The following is a 17,678-nucleotide window of genomic DNA, read 5'->3' as shown; positions in this document are numbered from 1 at the left end:
AGTTTGCAGTATGCACAGTTACATATCGCTGATAATGCTGTGTAACAGAATAAAGAACCCACATCACGTTAAACCGAGGATTTCTTTGTTCTTTTATTGCAACAACGTGTCCATCTGAAGAGATTGCATACGAATCCATCACAGCTTCAACAACTCTTGTATATTGGATTCAGGATGCCACTTACACAATTGATGTTTATCGTGCTATAACAACTTACTCACCATCAAGAGGCTGTGATTCCAGAACCATACCATGGCTGATGTAGAGAAGTTAAAGTTGATCAGGAGAAACACCAAAGGGGGATTGACACGCACCTTAAACTCAATCGACAGGCTATTAAAGGACACCTTTGGTGAGGTCGACACCTTAAAGGGGTACATAGCCAAGGCGGAAAGTCAATTCAAACAAGTTGAAAGCAAGCATGCGGAGCTGGTCGAAAATATAACAGATGAGGCGACATTCGAAGAAGAGGAGACCTGGATGGGAGAGTGTGAGAGTAGGTTTGTGGAGACCATTGTACGTGCGAGGAAGTCCATTGGGTCCGCAAGCTGTGGTGAGCCGCCTACCTCCCAGCCCGTCACGCCGTCAACTCCCCCTACTTCTACACCATCTGTTGTTCAAGATCCGGCACCGCAAGCCGAGGCTGCGTCATGGCAACCTCGATCTACAAGTCCAGAACCGATTGCTCCCTTAACTCCGCCCTCTCCGATGCATCGACATTCATCTTGCACACCTAAGATGCAGAAGATGAAATTCCCCACTTTCAACGGTGACATCAAGGACTACCAGCGTTTCCGTACCTTGTTTCAACATTGTGCTGCTGACCTCACAGAGATAGAGTGTTTCTACCAACTCACTCAAGCCATGATTAATGCTCGCGAACGAAACATGATAAAGGGTTGCATTAATGTGCAGAGGGCTTGGCAGGTACTTGATGAGAAGTACGGAGACCAAGACAGAGTTGTCGACAGTCTACTCCGTGACTTGGAAAACCTGAAGCCGTACGAAATCAAGGGCAAGATTAGTCTAAATGCCATGACTGGATTTGTTCAAACCTTGCAGGTATTTGAGATGCAGGCCGAAACAATCGGCCTCTCTGGAGAGCTGAATAGTAAAATCATGCTAAGTCAGATCAAGCAAAAGATGCCTGAGGGACATCGCATCGCTTACTACAGAGATGTCAGAGACGAGCACATCAGTGACTCCCTTGGAGGCTTGGTCAAATGGCTACATAGACAGCTCCTACTCCAAGAGAAGGCGAAGTCACCATTCCCAGAGAAGACGAGTACCTGTGAGATGAGTCAAAACAGAGGAAGCAAGTCTTCAAATGCAGCAGCGCGGAATCCACCTAAACAGATCCAATCTAAAGAGGGGAAGCGTTCCGGGGTTCCCAAGTGTCCTCTTCATGTCAACTCGAATACGCACTTCCTGAAAATGTGCATCAAGTTCAGGAACCTCAGTCTAAAGGAAAAGTATGACGTCATGAAAAAGAATGACATCTGTAGCAGATGTGGTCATGACAACTGTCCTGCAGGGAAATCCCCATACGACCACAAGCTATGTCAGTTTGCGTCGCCATGCAAGGTTCAGAGTTGTGGAGATGATTCACACTTCTCTGCTATCTGCCCTGTTGTATATGGAGGGAAATATCAAGGCTCGTCATCTCCGCAGGATCTCAATGTGCCACCTACACGTCCACACACCACTTCAGCGAGTGTGAAGACTGTCGCAAACAAGGACACAGGCGCACTGCAGAGTGTCCTCCCCACTGTGATGGGATATTTGCGACACGGAAATAATCGTCAGCTGGTGCGGATTCTCTTAGATGGTGGGAGTCAGGCCACCCTGGTAAGAGAGGGCATCTTCTCCAAGACCGAGGAAGACATCTACCAGGATCACGATCTGAGTCTGGTTGGCGGTACCAGGATCAGACGAAAGCTTCGACTATTAGATTGTTTCATCGAAGACATCGGGGGAAACTTGTCGTACCCAGTTTCCGTCACAGAAATAGACAAGCCTTGTGGAGAAGCCCCTGTCGTGGAAGCAGAAGACCTCCAGCAGTATCACCATCTAAGGGAAGTGGATATTCACGCCGCCTCGTCTGAAACTGTCGACATGTTGCTTGGCGTTGACAACACGCACTTGATGGTATGGGAGGAGTACATCCTTGGGGAAAAACCTGACGAGCCAGTGGCGGCGAGATGCCCCTTGGGATGGTTTATCCAAGGAGGACGTTCAGGAGGCCCTACAGCTCTGCTTAATTACGTCAACGTATCGGCAATCGGTCCCCTAGAGGAGTTCCTCGGCCTCGAGACAGCAGCTTTGCAACCGAGACGATGTAAGTGCTCAACAGAGATCTTGAACAGAGGGGCAACCAAAACCATGGAGCAAAGTGTTTCTCAGCGTCAGGACGGCTCGTATGAAGTCAGACTGCCGTGGAAGAAGTCTCCTGACAGTTTGCCAGACAACTACAACTACGCCGTTAAGAGGTTGCATGGCTTAGAGAGTCAATTCAGAGATAGGCCTGAGGAGTGGGACGTATACTGCAAGCAGATGAGGGACTTGCAACACAGAGGTGTCTCCCGTCGTGTCAGTGACACAGAAATTAGACAAGACAGAGAATCTGGGAGAAAAATGTGGTTCTTGCCACATTTTGCGGTAAAGAAAGATTCGCCTACCACCCCAGTCAGGATCGTCTACGACGCCAAGGCAAGATTCCAAGGTCATTCTTTGAACGAGTACCTCGTGAAGGGTGAAGACCTTAATGCTGATCTGTTCAACGTGGCTCTGCGTTTCAGAGAGAACGAAGTAGGCGTCATCGCTGATATCAGAAAAATGTTTCAGGCAATCAAGATCAGCCCGGAAGATGCAAGGTTCCATCGGTACGTCTTTCGAGAAAACCCGAACCAACCCATTCAGGTCTATGAACTCACTACTGTGACATTCGGAGACAGGCCTTCTCCAACGGCAGCAATTGTGACACTCAGGCATGTCATAGATCGACACGCACCCGATGATGAGCACCTGAAGAAAGTCGTTACCGATCAATTCTATATGGACGATCTGAGTGAATCGGTCACCAATGTCGAGGAAGCCGTCAATCTGAAAGCCAAGCTTGTAGAAACGCTTGCTAAGGGCAAGTTTGACATTCGCAAGTGGCAGTCGAACGTACAGGAAGTGTGCGACTCTGAGGAGGACACTCAGACCGCATCTGTGCTAGGAACAAAATGGAACCTCTCGACTGACACACTTAGTGTAAAAGAAGTCAAGCCCATGGAAGATGCTCTCCTAACCAAACGCAAGTTGTTGGCTCACACGGCATCATACTATGATGTGTTTGGTATGCTTTCTGGATTGTTGATCCGGCCGAAGATTCTACTCCAGCAACTATGGCAGTTAAATGTCGACTGGGACACGCCACTCAACGACAGACCTGAGCTCTGTCGAATCATCAGTGAGATCAAGGTGGATTTGGAAGCAGCGTCTACCATAGAGATCCCACGATGTCTCATTCCTGAGACATTGCGAGGGAAAAGGCCATTGCCAGAGGTTTCTCTACACGGAGCCAGTGATGCGTCTGAAGATGCCATGGGCATCGGCGTCTGGTTGAGGTGGTCAGAGACTGAACAAACGGAAGTACAGTTGTCCTTCATCGCTGCAAGAGCCCGACTCACTCCACTCAAACAAACGAGTATGCCAAGGAAGGAGCTTCAGGCCATTCTCCTACTGTCAAGACTGATGGTTGCTCTGAAAGATGCCCTTCGTTTCAACATCTCCTATTCGAAGATGTGGACGGATAGTTTGACTGTAGTAAGGTGGCTGCGGGGACAGTCCAAGTCCTTTCGCTCGTTTGTCGCATACAGAGTGGGCGAAATCACCTCAGAGTTCGACCCTCACCAGGACATTGCCTACGTGCCGACCGATCAGAATGTCATTGACGTCGTCTCTAGAGGCACCACCGCTGAAGGAATGCTTGAGGTCATCAAGGGACCAACTTACCTGAAGCAACCACCTGAGTCCTGGCCAAAGACACCGCAGAACATCCAGGAAGACACTTCGGATCCAGAGAGGAAGAAATTCCACGTTCGAAATGCGAAGACACTAGCGCTGAAAGTCAATGCAGTGGCTCACTCTACCGCAATCGTTGATCCCACCAGCTTCTCGAATTGGCAAAGGCTGAAGATGGTCACAACTCGAGTGTTATCTGTGAGAGATGTTCCAAAGAAAGAGTGGCTCAAGAAGCTTACCCAGCAGATTTCGCAGTGGCCGTCTGCCAAACTCCTGAAAGAGGCCGAGTTGTACTGGATACGTCAAGCGCAGAAGGAAATCAACTTTCAAGATGTCAACATAATGCGCCTCGATCCGTTCTTCGACGAAGGAGAAAAAGTGTACCGCGTTGGAGGTCGCATTCGCCATGCTCCGATATCATACGACACTCGTCATCCCTATCTCCTCCCAAGGGAAAGCCACATCAGTTTACTGATTGTCAGAGATGGACACTCCCTTGCTCTTCATGGAGGACAACTCAGGACAGCGGCGGAAGTGAGGAGAAGGTATTGGGTTGTCGGTGACACGAGACTCTCCAAACGCGTGGTGAAGGAATGCATCGTGTGCCGTAGGCATAGAGGGAGACCAGTCGAACAGAAAATGGCGGACCTCCCAGAGTGTCGTGTGAAGCCTTTCTCACCGCCATTTCAGACAACGCTGGTGGATTATCTCGGGCCGATAAACGTGAAGGTAAGCCGCAACATTACTGCCAAGGGTTACTGTGCTGTGTTCACATGTGCTGCTACCAGGGCTGTTCATCTCACTTGTGTCCAAGACCTTTCGACACAAGCTTTCCTGCAAGCCCTGGATCGCTTCATCAGCATCAGGGGTGCACCAGCCACCATCATCAGTGATAATGGGACCTGCTTCCGTGGTGCTTACAACACGATCAACACGCTCAACCTACGACTGGACCAGACAGAACTGAGGGAACACTGTAGTAGCTTCAAGGTGCAGTGGAAATTTGGGCCTCCTGGTGGACCTCACCATCAGGGCGCTGTCGAACGCATGGTGCAAGAGGTCAAGAAAGCCATGAAGCATCTCGTGAAAGCTGATCGTTTGCCCTTCCCTGAATGGGAAACAGTCTTCAGCCAGATTTCAGGGTTGATCAACAGTCGACCGATTACAGCTGTGTCATCTTCACCCCTCGATCATCCCCCTCTTGCTCCGAACCATTTCCTCATCGGGAGAGGAGATCTTCCGAGCCCTGATGTCCCCTGTGCGCAGTACGACGGAGACTTCAGGAAGCGGAGAGAGCTGTGCAACGCAATGGTCGACAAGTTCTGGGCACGTTGGATGGACTGCATACAAAAGCTCTCACCGCGCTCGAAAAACCAACGTGCAGCAGAGAACCTACAAGCGGGTGATGTTGTGCTCGTCATCGGAGAAGACAAGAGGCGCGGCGTTTGGCGAATGGCTGAAATCCTGCAGACCTTCCCTGGAGACGATGGGCTGGTTCGCGTCGTCGAGCTCCGTTACGCAGACAAGTCAGTCGCAAAGAGACCTGTGACCAAGCTGATTCTTCTCATGAAGGGGACAGAGAGAGTAGACCTTCAAGGTGTAACTGAAGGACTGAGTAAATAATCGCGTTTTTCTAAAGAAAGGATTCACTGTAGCCTTTGTTTTTTCATCGTCAGCTCTGAACATTTTGGGCGACTAAGTTCTTGAATTTGGTTATCAACTCAAACAAGCAATTTCTTGCCCTAATGGAGATGGTGAAGCTTAAATTTACTCTGCTTGGACTTTAGAAAGCATTCTATTTGAGTGTTCGTTTGTCAACTGGTTTGAATTTCACCTTTAGATCTATTTAGGTCTCGACTTTTGAGCGGTTATCTGTTCATTGTTGTGTAAATAATCGCATTATTGTACACGTTTTGAGTGTTTGTAAAGTGACTTCCGTCACGTTCAAGGGGGCAGGATGTCATGGAATGATACAATATAGAATGAGTCTCAAAATTAGGGTCTGAATTATAGACTGTTAGCAAAGAGTTCCGGTCAATCGTTCCACAAGAGCAGCAGTTTGCTCAGCAGTTGGCCACAGCAGTTTGCTTACAGTTTGGGTTTCTTGGACAATGTGATGAAGTCCAACAATCCAAGGTATGTCATAAATCGTTCTTTTATGATTTGTGCATCATTTAAGGAACAAACAAAGCTTCCATGGTCAGGGAACATATAAAACATTCTTAGATAAATTACTTTTATTGCAAAAGAAATCACTCCGTGTTATATGTCATACTGCATTTTTGTCCCATACTGACCCACTATTTTATGAGCATAAAATATTGAAAATTAATGATTTGTATTTGTTTAATCTAGGACAATTTATGTATAATTATAATAAAAATAATCTCCCAAATATATTTGAAACAATGTTTCAAAGAAATCAATCCATTCATAATTATCCAACACGGCGATCAAATGATTTCCATTTGCCATTTCTGAGAACTTTGTTGGCTCAAAACACATTTATTTACGACGGGCCAAAGTACTGGAATTCACTTCCCAGTAACATTACTACTGCTCAATCTCTGAATTCCTTTAAGAATAAATTGAAACCATTTTTATTGAAACTTTACAACATCCAACAGAGTTAGTTTCCCTTTATCATCTCAGTCAAGTCATCATTTTTTTTTTTTTTACATAAGTCCTCCTATTAAACTATGTCCCTCTCTGTGTTCTAAATATAACGATGTGGTTTTTTTTTCTCCTGCATTCTTACCAACATAACTACGTATAAAAAATGTTTTGCATTACATTCAATCCAGCTTGTATTTTATCACTTATTTTACATTATGAAATCCAGATTGCTTGCGTCCACGATGGCACATGCTGTATTTCCCTCTTTTTTCTCCCTTTTTTTCCTCTCTTTTTTTCCTCTTCTTTTTCCTTTCCTTTTCTCTCTTTTTCCTCTTCCCAATCATTTTGATGTCAGTTGACATCGGTTCGTTTATTGTGTTTTATATTGATGTTTTGTGTATTTTTCTGAGGGTCCCATATCGTACAAGCTTTGCTTCTTAGTGGGACCCTCCACTTCCATCCTCATCCTTAGTTGACTTGTATTATACGCTTTATGTATTTAACAAAGATGTAATCACATCTACTTTTCACTTTCATAATTTTCTTATGTACCTTTTCAAGTTTTGTTCTGTATCACAAATATCCCGTGTATACGCAATGTACATAAAGTTCTTTGTTCCTTTTGATGGAGGTGAAAATAAAGTTGAAAGTTGAAAAGTTGAAAGGGAGTTAAGACTATAAGAGGAAAAACCGTGAATGAGATATAAGGTTATGTATGTTCAAGGTCAAGGTCAAGGTCATCGCCGTATACGCTGTACTACGTATTAGCGTCTATTGTTCCGTGCATTGTTCAATTGCATTAACGTTCAGTGTAGCGTGCGTGGTGCATGGTCCGCGGTGTGGAAAGTGTTAATGAGAATACGTTGAACGTTTTGGACGGTCTTTGTAAAGACCTCTCCCTATCGGAGAACGGTCCGAAATGATAGTATTGTGAATGTGAATCCGTGGAGTTTCAAACGGATTTTCTTATATTATGTATTGTGCTGTTCGCGCTGAATTTGTTTTTGCAATTTCGGCTTCTCATACGTAGGCTAGTGTTAGCACATCAAACATAGCGATGATTGTGTGTTAAATGTATGCGCGCGCGCAATATATAGTAGTGTGATTTTCGGCCTTCCATAATGGGCTAGAAAGATGGCGCACGAACCGACGGTTTGCTCGTTCGTGAGTCTAGCCAAAATGCAGAAAATGTGTAAGATTATCTCACGATAGTCACAGAATTCCGGGTGGAAGTTCTTCCTCTGATGGTTCTGCGTAAGTTTACGATTATTACGTTGTTCACAATTCGTGATAAAAAAGAATTAAGATGCCTTTTGTGTGTCCGGATATCATAAACGGTCTAGCGTAAGAGACGCTGGTGTAGGTTATGTACGGTGCATATTGATATAGCGTAGGATTGATAGCTTCGCATTGTGCATTGTACGTTGCGTGTAGAGTTACTGTAGTTGTAGCGCCGTAGACTCGCATTGACTTTGTGTTATCACTTGGCCATGAGCTGATATGATGTGTAGAGCAGTATTCAGAACTTGGTTTATATGGTGGTAATACATTCAGAATTAATTCACAACTCCTGTAAGACAGAATTTGATTTATACAGTTAAGCAACTCAGTTTGTTGAGTAATATTTCCAGGTGAAGATTCAAAAGTAGATATGAGGTTGGATTCGATATCAGTAATGATGAAGATTAGTGATAATTTTGCTGTGTGGACAGTTTCAGTCTAAATAATGCATTTAGACGTCAGGATGAATAAAAGACTGTCTTTTGTGCTTTTGTGTTTTGACATACGTGCTTTACGTATTACATTCATAAGTATGTGGTTTGATGTATGGTAGCGTACAGGCTGAAATATTGTTACATTTTTACGTGGTATGAAGTGTACGTTATTAAGGCATCTTAAGCAGCTCTGGCTTAAGGGAAAGTATAATTTACCTTGCTTAAATGTACGAAGGCAAACGTAGTGCCACACATGTAGGCATATAATGTGTGATGTAAGTTATTTTGCATTTTTCATACAATCCTTTGTAACTTACTGTATTATTTCACAGCTTGGGACAGGATCGCAATCGGAATGCATCCAGAAGGGTTAAGCTTCTAGGCTTGGAAGATCACAAGTCTGTAAGTCTGGTATAGGGTCTTTACATGTATATTACAGCCTTTAAGCAATATTTTTCTTGTTGATATTGCAACAGAAAGTGGATATTGCAACAGTGTACAAGGTGTATAGTTAACATTGCTATAGTGTAACAGTGGATGGATAATGACATTCAAAAGCTGCTATTTCATAATGTGTAGAGAATACATGCATGGATACAAAATGTGTATGTATAATGATGCAGTACAAGACAGTGTACTATTGTTTGTTCAGAAGAAGCAAACCTTTTTGTGTGCTAATGGAGAATTATATCCATATACATTCAATTTATTGTGATCCAAGAAATGTATGTTTGATATATTCATACAGTGTATCATTCATTGTTTCATTTGCAGTTTTACCGTTCGTTCGTTCATCACATACATGCGCACACGCACTTGGGCTTGCGCATGCACAGCAAGAAGGATAATTCAATAAAGACAAGAGTGCAACGTTCGACTCGACTGTCTGCAATTTTATTCTTGTTGTACATTGTGTGTACGGCGGTTAGCTGACTGGATAGGATCTAGTGTTACCTAGAAACCCGAGGCCAGCATAGTAAAAAGACTTATTCTTCGGGCTGAGTAAAGAGACTTTATCTTCAGGCGAAGTAAAGGATTTAATCAAGGTATTCATCATGTCGACGAAAACAGAACCTCGACAACAAGGAGCGGAGTCACCGCAAATGCCGTCGCTGTCCACGCAGGGTGACAGACGTGAGACGGGGAGCGTGTCTTCGAGACCGTCTAATGCAAGTAGACATTCGTCAGTGGCCTCTGAGGCTATATTAGCTCGTGCAAAGGCAGAGGCAAGTAGAGTAAGATTAGAATTTGCTCGAAAGGAAGCAAATCTTGCAAAGCAAAGGGCTGCTCAGGAAGCAGAACGTGTAGTGTTAGAGGCAGAAAGAGATGCTGCTGTAGCAGCAGCGCAAGTTTCTGTACTCGAAGCAGGCTTAAATGAAAGCGAAGAGTCTGTAAAAGGTGTTGAATTGAATCTTATGCAAAAAGATGTCAATGACCGTGTGGAGGATTACTTGTCCTCACTTGATGCAGATGGTAACAAGATTCCAGTTGATGGAAATCACATCAACCAGGGGAGTTCAATTCCCTCCCCTAAGTTTGTAAAAGAAAATCAGGAAGGTCAATTACAAACAAAACTTGGTGTACCTCCTGAAGATGGTGTGTATTCATCCCAGTATGTTGGGATGTCAAAGTGTGACAATGAAACAAAGAGTGTTAATCGTAGGGAAGGCACTGCTATCCCACCTAACTTAGACACTGTAAACGTAGTTTCTGACATAAGTAATGTATTGCTTAAGAAGGAATTGGTGTCAAGTGGCTTGGTTAAATTCAATGACCGTGCATTCAGTTACAGATCCTGGAAAGCTACGCTCGGACGCGTTATCACAGAGCTCCAGCTGACACAATCCCAAGAGATGGGTTTGATCATGAAGTGGTTGGGTAAGGAATCTTCCCAACTGGTCTCTGCCATTCATGACATTCATGTTGACCGACCGAATGTTGGTGTGAGTAGAATGTGGGAACTCCTTGACAGGAAGTATGGCTCCCCAGAGGCTGTAGAACACGATCTTCAACAGAGGATTGAAGATTTCCCTAGACTTACACATAGGGAGAACGAAAAACTAGAGCAGTTTGGTCATTTGCTCCTGGAGATCGAGTATGCTAAAGAGAATGGGGATTTCCCAGGATTGCTGCATCTGGATTCTGCTAGAGGGTTGCAGGCCTTGGTGCAGAAGTTGCCCTACAATCTCCAGGAGAAGTGGGTAATGGAGGGATCCCGGTACAAGGAAAGGTACCGGGTGACTTTCCCTCCTTTCAAGGTGTTCAGCGAGTTTGTTCGCTATCACGCGAAGATTCGCAATGATCCCAGCTTCATGTTGCCTCGTGACATGAAGCATCAGGAGGTTGCGAAGAAAACGGTCAGTGTCAGGGCTACTGACGTGAAGGAGGTTCGTCCTTCGGCCTCAAAGGAGTTTTGTCCTATCCACAAGAAGCCACATTCGATCATTGAGTGCAAGGCATTCCTTGCAAAAACGGTACCTGAGAGGAAGAATCTTCTCAAGCAGTACCAGCTGTGTTTCAGGTGCTGCCTCTCGGGACATGCAGCCCGGGAGTGCAAGGCAAGGGTGAAATGCGAATCATGTGGAAGTCAACGCCACTTAACGATTCTTCATTGGGAGAATAGTAACGAATCTGCGAAGAGTACGCAGAAACCTGAAGACCCTCCCAAAGACAATCCTCGAACCAACATCACAAGTGCATGCTCTAAGATGAAGGGTTCTAAATGCATAGGAGGAAAATCCTGTGCAAAGATTGTACCAGTACTTGTGAGGTCAAAGAGGGATAAGAGTATTGTGGTCAAGACATATGCAGTCATAGATGACCAAAGCAATAAGACCATAGCCACATCTAAACTCCTAGATAAGTTCGATGTTGCCTATGACGAGATTAGCTACACTCTACGCACATGCAGTGGAGAGGTGTCTGCCCACGGCAGATGTGCTGACGATTTTGTGGTGGAAGACATCCACGGCACTGTCTGTTTGGAGTTGCCAACAGTCACAGAGTGTTCATACATTCCGGATTTCAAGGATGAGATTCCTACTCCGGAGATAGTCCAGGTATATGATCATTTGAGGAGCGTCGAGATCCCACCAGTTGATCACAATTGCACAGCAACTCTGTTGATAGGCAGGGATGTAGTTGAGGCGCACCATGTCCTAGACCAAAAGATTGGGCCACCTGACTCACCATTTGCACAGAAGTTATGCCTTGGCTGGGTTATCATTGGTGATGTGTGCCTTCGAGGGGTCCACCGGAGTGCTGGACAGACAGTGAGGATTTCTCCCTTGCGCACTCAGATTCTTTCTACAGGCCGGCCCACGTGTCTTAAACCCTGTCCTAACGAGTTCAGGTTGAAACACCTCTTTGACAATGAAGATGACAGTATCAGTCTGTCAATCGAGGAACAACAGTTTGTCCGTTTGATGGTAGAGAAGGGAGGCCTGAAAAATGGCAAGTGGACAGCCCCACTACCCTTCAAAGAGCGAAGGGATCGCCTTCCCAACAATCGTTCACAAGCTTTGAAGAGAGCTCAGATCCTCCAGACGAATATGATGAGGGATCCAATCAAGAGGGAACACATGTTGACGTTTATGGAAGGGGTCATTTCCCAAGGCCATGCAGAGGTGGCACCACCTCTTGATGCACATGAAGAGTGCTGGTACCTACCACTGTTTGGGGTGTATCATCCCAAGAAGAAGGACAAAATCAGAGGAGTCTTCGATTCCTCGGCCGAGTTCATGGGACACTCCCTGAACAAGGTTTTGTTGAAAGGTCCTGATCTGACCAATGACTTGGTTGGAGTGCTGTTGAGGTTTCGGAAAGGACCTGTTGCAGTCTGCGGAGACATTGAGTCAATGTTCTTCTGTTTTTCAGTAGCTGAAGAGCACAGGAATTTCCTCCGATTTTTCTGGCACGAAGACAATGACTTTGACAAGCCCCTTATCGAGTACCGTATGCTCAAGCATGTGTTTGGCAATTCCCCTTCTCCAGCCGTAGCAAACTATGGTTTAAGGGACCTGGCCAGAGATGCTGAGCCAGACGTTAGGGAATTCATCCACGGCAATTTCTACGTTGATGATGGACTCACCTCATGTGAGGATGCAGAAACAGCCGTTTCACTCATGAAGAGGACACGGGCCATGCTGCAGGAGAAAGCTAGCATTCATTTGCACAAGATCGCATCAAACTCCCAGACAGTACTTGATGCGTTTGATCCAGAAGAGGTTCAGAAAGACATCAGGAACCTCACATTGAGCGATGGTACCCCAACTCAAAGGAGCTTGGGTGTTCAATGGAATTTGACTGATGACACTTTCAGGTTCCAAATCGAGTTGGTGACAAAGCCCTACACAAAGAGAGGAGTTTTGTCCATGATCAATGGAGTGTTTGATCCATTGGGTTTCCTTGCCCCGGTTATGATTCAGGCAAGAGTCCTGTTCAGAGAAATGATAACTCACAAGGTAGAGTGGGATGTTGTGCTCCCTGAGGTGTACAGGCCTATCTGGGAGTCTTGGACCTCAGGATTGTCAGAGTTGGAGTCACTATCGATTCCTCGCAACTACCTTACCTGTCCTGAGAAAGGGATCTTGCATGTCTATTGTGATGCTTCTGAGGTAGCAGTCGCTGCTGTTGCGTACCTGATAGATGGGGATGCTGAAAACTCCAGTGCAAGTTTTGTCTTTGGAAAGTCCAAACTGGCTCCAAAGTCGGGTCACACCATACCAAGACTGGAGCTTTGTGCTGCGGTCTTGGCCACGGAAGTTGCCAGTGTTGTGTGTAGAGAGTTGAACATTCAAGCCGCAACAGTAGTTTTCTTTACGGACAGTAGGATTGTTCTTGGGTACCTGAACAACACGACCAGAAGATTTCATACCTATGTGGCGAACCGGGTTCACAAGGTTCTCACCTTCTCCCAACCTTCACAATGGAGGTATGTGCCTACGGCCAACAATCCTGCAGACTGTGGCACACGCCCGGTTTCAGCTCGGTCTTTGAAAGGCTCATCATGGCTCACAGGTCCTCAGAAGATAGCTACTCAGGAAGTAGTGAATCCAGTGTCAGAATTTCCACTTGTAGATCCTGACCTAGATGAAGAGATAAAGCAAGATGTGAACATCCAGGTCACCAAAACCAGTGTGGAACTGCAAGGACTTGTTCCAAGGTTTGAAAAGTTCTCAACCTGGAAAAGCCTAGTCAGAGCGTTTCGTTTGCTCATACACATTGCTCACTCATTCAGCTCCAGGAGTGGCAATGGTTGCCATGGTTGGCACACATGTAGCAACACAGATGTTGAATCTGTACGTCATGCAGAGATGATGATCGTGAAGGAAGTACAGAAGCAGATCTTCAATGAGGAATATGATTGTCTCAGAGAGGGAGTACCTCTACCTTCTAACTCCTCAATACGGGACTTAGCGCCCATCCTGAACGAAGATGGTTTGATTTGCGTTGGCGGGAGGTTGAGGAAGTCATCACTTCCTGGGGTAGTGAAGCACCCGGTATTAATCCCCGGCAAGAGTCACATTGCCAAGCTCCTTGTGATGCACTATCACAATAATGGGCATCCTGGCAGACAGTTGACAGAAGGTTCTCTGCGTGATGCTGGGTTTTGGATTATCGGGGGCAAGAGAGTCATATCTGCCGTTATCCACCGTTGTGTGATCTGCCGCAAACTCAGAGGGAAGACTGTGCTCCAACGCATGGCTGACCTCCCTCAAGAGCGTCTAAAGATCGGACCTCCTTTTTCCCAGGTTGGCGTTGATTGCTTCGGACCATGGGAAGTGGTCACCAGGAAGACCAGAGGAGGCGCTGCCAAAAGCAAGAGGTGGGGAATGATATTCTCCTGTTTGACCTCCAGAGCTCTTCATATCGAAGTTCTTGAGGAACTGAGCACTTCGTCATGTATCAATGCACTGCGGCGATTCATGGCTGTGCGAGGCAAAGTGGAAACCTTTTGGTCCGATAGAGGATCAAATTTTGTGGGAGTCTTGAACGACAAGGTGTTTCGCACCTTTCTTGAGAGGAACAACACAGAGTGGAAGCTAAATCCACCCCATGCCCCACACATGGGAGGAGCCTGGGAAAGAATGGTAGGACTATTCAAGAGAATTCTCAATGGCATTCTGCTCGAGACTAGAGAGAAAAGTTTCACCCATGAGACTTTGGTCACATTCATGATGGAAGCTATGGCCATCGTGAATGCTAGACCTCTTGTTCCACTGAGTTCTGATCCAGAGGACACATCTTTCCTCTCACCTTCGGTGCTCTTGACTCAGAAACATGGGAGCATTGAAGAGGTGCTTGTCGAGGATTGCAAGCGTAACATGTACACTGCTCAGTGGAAACGCGTCCAAATCCTGGCCGACAGGTTTTGGAAACAATGGAGACTCCGCTACTTGCAAAGCCTTCAGCAGAGGCGCAAATGGACAAGTACGGAGAGGAATGTCATGAAGGGTGACATAGTCCTGTTGAGAGACAGGGAGGTCAAACGAAACCAGTGGCCTCTTGGGATCGTTGAGAGTGTTGGTTCTGGAGATGATGGTTTAGTCCGTCAAGTTGAAGTCCGTCTGCCTGCAACTGGAAAAACCTATTGTAGGCCAATCCAGGAGTTAATTTTGTTGGTTGAGGCGGAGTAAACGCCTGTTCATGGTCAGTTTGAAGGCCACTTGTTGACAATTGTTCAGTTTTAGAGTTTACATTTCGCATGTGACATGTACCATAAGTTATGTGTATTTGTACTTATAATCAAAAGTGTTATGGACATCCTAGGTAATATTTTAAGTTTTGAAAGTTTTAACGTCCATCGGACGTTGGGGGGGAGTGTGCTGTTCGCGCTGAATTTGTTTTTGCAATTTCGGCTTCTCATACGTAGGCTAGTGTTAGCACATCAAACATAGCGATGATTGTGTGTTAAATGTATGCGCGCGCGCAATATATAGTAGTGTGATTTTCGGCCTTCCATAATGGGCTAGAAAGATGGCGCACGAACCGACGGTTTGCTCGTTCGTGAGTCTAGCCAAAATGCAGAAAATGTGTAAGATTATCTCACGATAGTCACAGAATTCCGGGTGGAAGTTCTTCCTCTGATGGTTCTGCGTAAGTTTACGATTATTACGTTGTTCACAATTCGTGATAAAAAAGAATTAAGATGCCTTTTGTGTGTCCGGATATCATAAACGGTCTAGCGTAAGAGACGCTGGTGTAGGTTATGTACGGTGCATATTGATATAGCGTAGGATTGATAGCTTCGCATTGTGCATTGTACGTTGCGTGTAGAGTTACTGTAGTTGTAGCGCCGTAGACTCGCATTGACTTTGTGTTATCACTTGGCCATGAGCTGATATGATGTGTAGAGCAGTATTCAGAACTTGGTTTATATGGTGGTAATACATTCAGAATTAATTCACAACTCCTGTAAGACAGAATTTGATTTATACAGTTAAGCAACTCAGTTTGTTGAGTAATATTTCCAGGTGAAGATTCAAAAGTAGATATGAGGTTGGATTCGATATCAGTAATGATGAAGATTAGTGATAATTTTGCTGTGTGGACAGTTTCAGTCTAAATAATGCATTTAGACGTCAGGATGAATAAAAGACTGTCTTTTGTGCTTTTGTGTTTTGACATACGTGCTTTACGTATTACATTCATAAGTATGTGGTTTGATGTATGGTAGCGTACAGGCTGAAATATTGTTACATTTTTACGTGGTATGAAGTGTACGTTATTAAGGCATCTTAAGCAGCTCTGGCTTAAGGGAAAGTATAATTTACCTTGCTTAAATGTACGAAGGCAAACGTAGTGCCACACATGTAGGCATATAATGTGTGATGTAAGTTATTTTGCATTTTTCATACAATCCTTTGTAACTTACTGTATTATTTCACAGCTTGGGACAGGATCGCAATCGGAATGCATCCAGAAGGGTTAAGCTTCTAGGCTTGGAAGATCACAAGTCTGTAAGTCTGGTATAGGGTCTTTACATGTATATTACAGCCTTTAAGCAATATTTTTCTTGTTGATATTGCAACAGAAAGTGGATATTGCAACAGTGTACAAGGTGTATAGTTAACATTGCTATAGTGTAACAGTGGATGGATAATGACATTCAAAAGCTGCTATTTCATAATGTGTAGAGAATACATGCATGGATACAAAATGTGTATGTATAATGATGCAGTACAAGACAGTGTACTATTGTTTGTTCAGAAGAAGCAAACCTTTTTGTGTGCTAATGGAGAATTATATCCATATACATTCAATTTATTGTGATCCAAGAAATGTATGTTTGATATATTCATACAGTGTATCATTCATTGTTTCATTTGCAGTTTTACCGTTCGTTCGTTCATCACATACATGCGCACACGCACTTGGGCTTGCGCATGCACAGCAAGAAGGATAATTCAATAAAGACAAGAGTGCAACGTTCGACTCGACTGTCTGCAATTTTATTCTTGTTGTACATTGTGTGTACGGCGGTTAGCTGACTGGATAGGATCTAGTGTTACCTAGAAACCCGAGGCCAGCATATGTATTGCTCACGTTAAAATGTAAAAGTTGGATTATATCCTTTCGCGTATGTATATTTAAGGTATTTGTGTTAGGAACGCTCCACGCACGAAGTTCATGCACGCGGAGGGATATTAAAGTTGAAGTTATAGTGATATGTCTAGCTGTAGATTCTTTGATAGTCTCATTTAAGACCACAAAAAGGGTTGCTAGGGAGAATCTAATGCTCGTTGTTATCAGTGCACAATTTGCGACAGGACGTCTTATAGTGACATTGATGTGAGATGTGGCATTGAGCGTTTACAATCATAAGATTTCAAGACATAAATTGATTGTGTTAAATAGGTTTATTAACCGACGATGATTTGTTTGACTTAGACAGAATATTGAAAGTTCATTATGTTTATCCTGCTTGTAGATTACATCAGATACATAACAGGATACATAACAGCAATACTCATGATTATAGATAACACAGCTATTATTATGAGTTAGTTAGAATAGATATAAACGTTGTTTAAATATTCTAGCCTTAATTACGTTATCAGGAAAGAAAGAAAATATTCATTATCGTCTTACTATTTCTGTGTAGAGCTGAAATAGAGTATACTGATTTGTATGGCGTGTTATATAGATAATTTTCTTCTTGTTTGTATCTTACAGGAACCACTCATTCCAACACAGTTGTTGAATATATCACACTAGCAAGCGCAAGTTTGCAGTATGCACAGTTACATATCGCTGATAATGCTGTGTAACAGAATAAAGAACCCACATCACGTTAAACCGAGGATTTCTTTGTTCTTTTATTGCAACAACGTGTC

At 44.5% G+C, this 17,678-nt stretch overlaps 2 protein-coding genes across 2 annotated transcripts; both read left to right on the top strand.

The window, feature by feature from the left end:
- The first annotated feature begins 253 nt into the window (after positions 1–253).
- On the top strand, positions 254–5,632 carry LOC139717071 (uncharacterized). Its single transcript, XM_071628579.1, has one exon. It carries the CDS (start codon positions 254–256, stop codon positions 5,630–5,632), a length of 5,379 nt encoding a protein of 1,792 aa, XP_071484680.1.
- Positions 5,633–9,395: 3,763 nt separating this feature from the next.
- LOC139717070 (uncharacterized) lies at positions 9,396–14,978 on the top strand. Its single transcript, XM_071628578.1, has one exon. The coding sequence runs from the start codon at positions 9,396–9,398 to the stop codon at positions 14,976–14,978; it is 5,583 nt and encodes a 1,860-aa protein (XP_071484679.1).
- Positions 14,979–17,678: the final 2,700 nt, after the last annotated feature.

Source organism: Diadema antillarum, unplaced genomic scaffold, assembly GCF_040938485.1.
Source record: "Diadema antillarum isolate AM-2024a unplaced genomic scaffold, OU_Dant_1.0 scf00000071, whole genome shotgun sequence".
Lineage (NCBI taxonomy): Eukaryota > Metazoa > Echinodermata > Echinoidea > Diadematoida > Diadematidae > Diadema > Diadema antillarum.
This window is presented reverse-complemented; position numbering and strand designations above follow the sequence as displayed.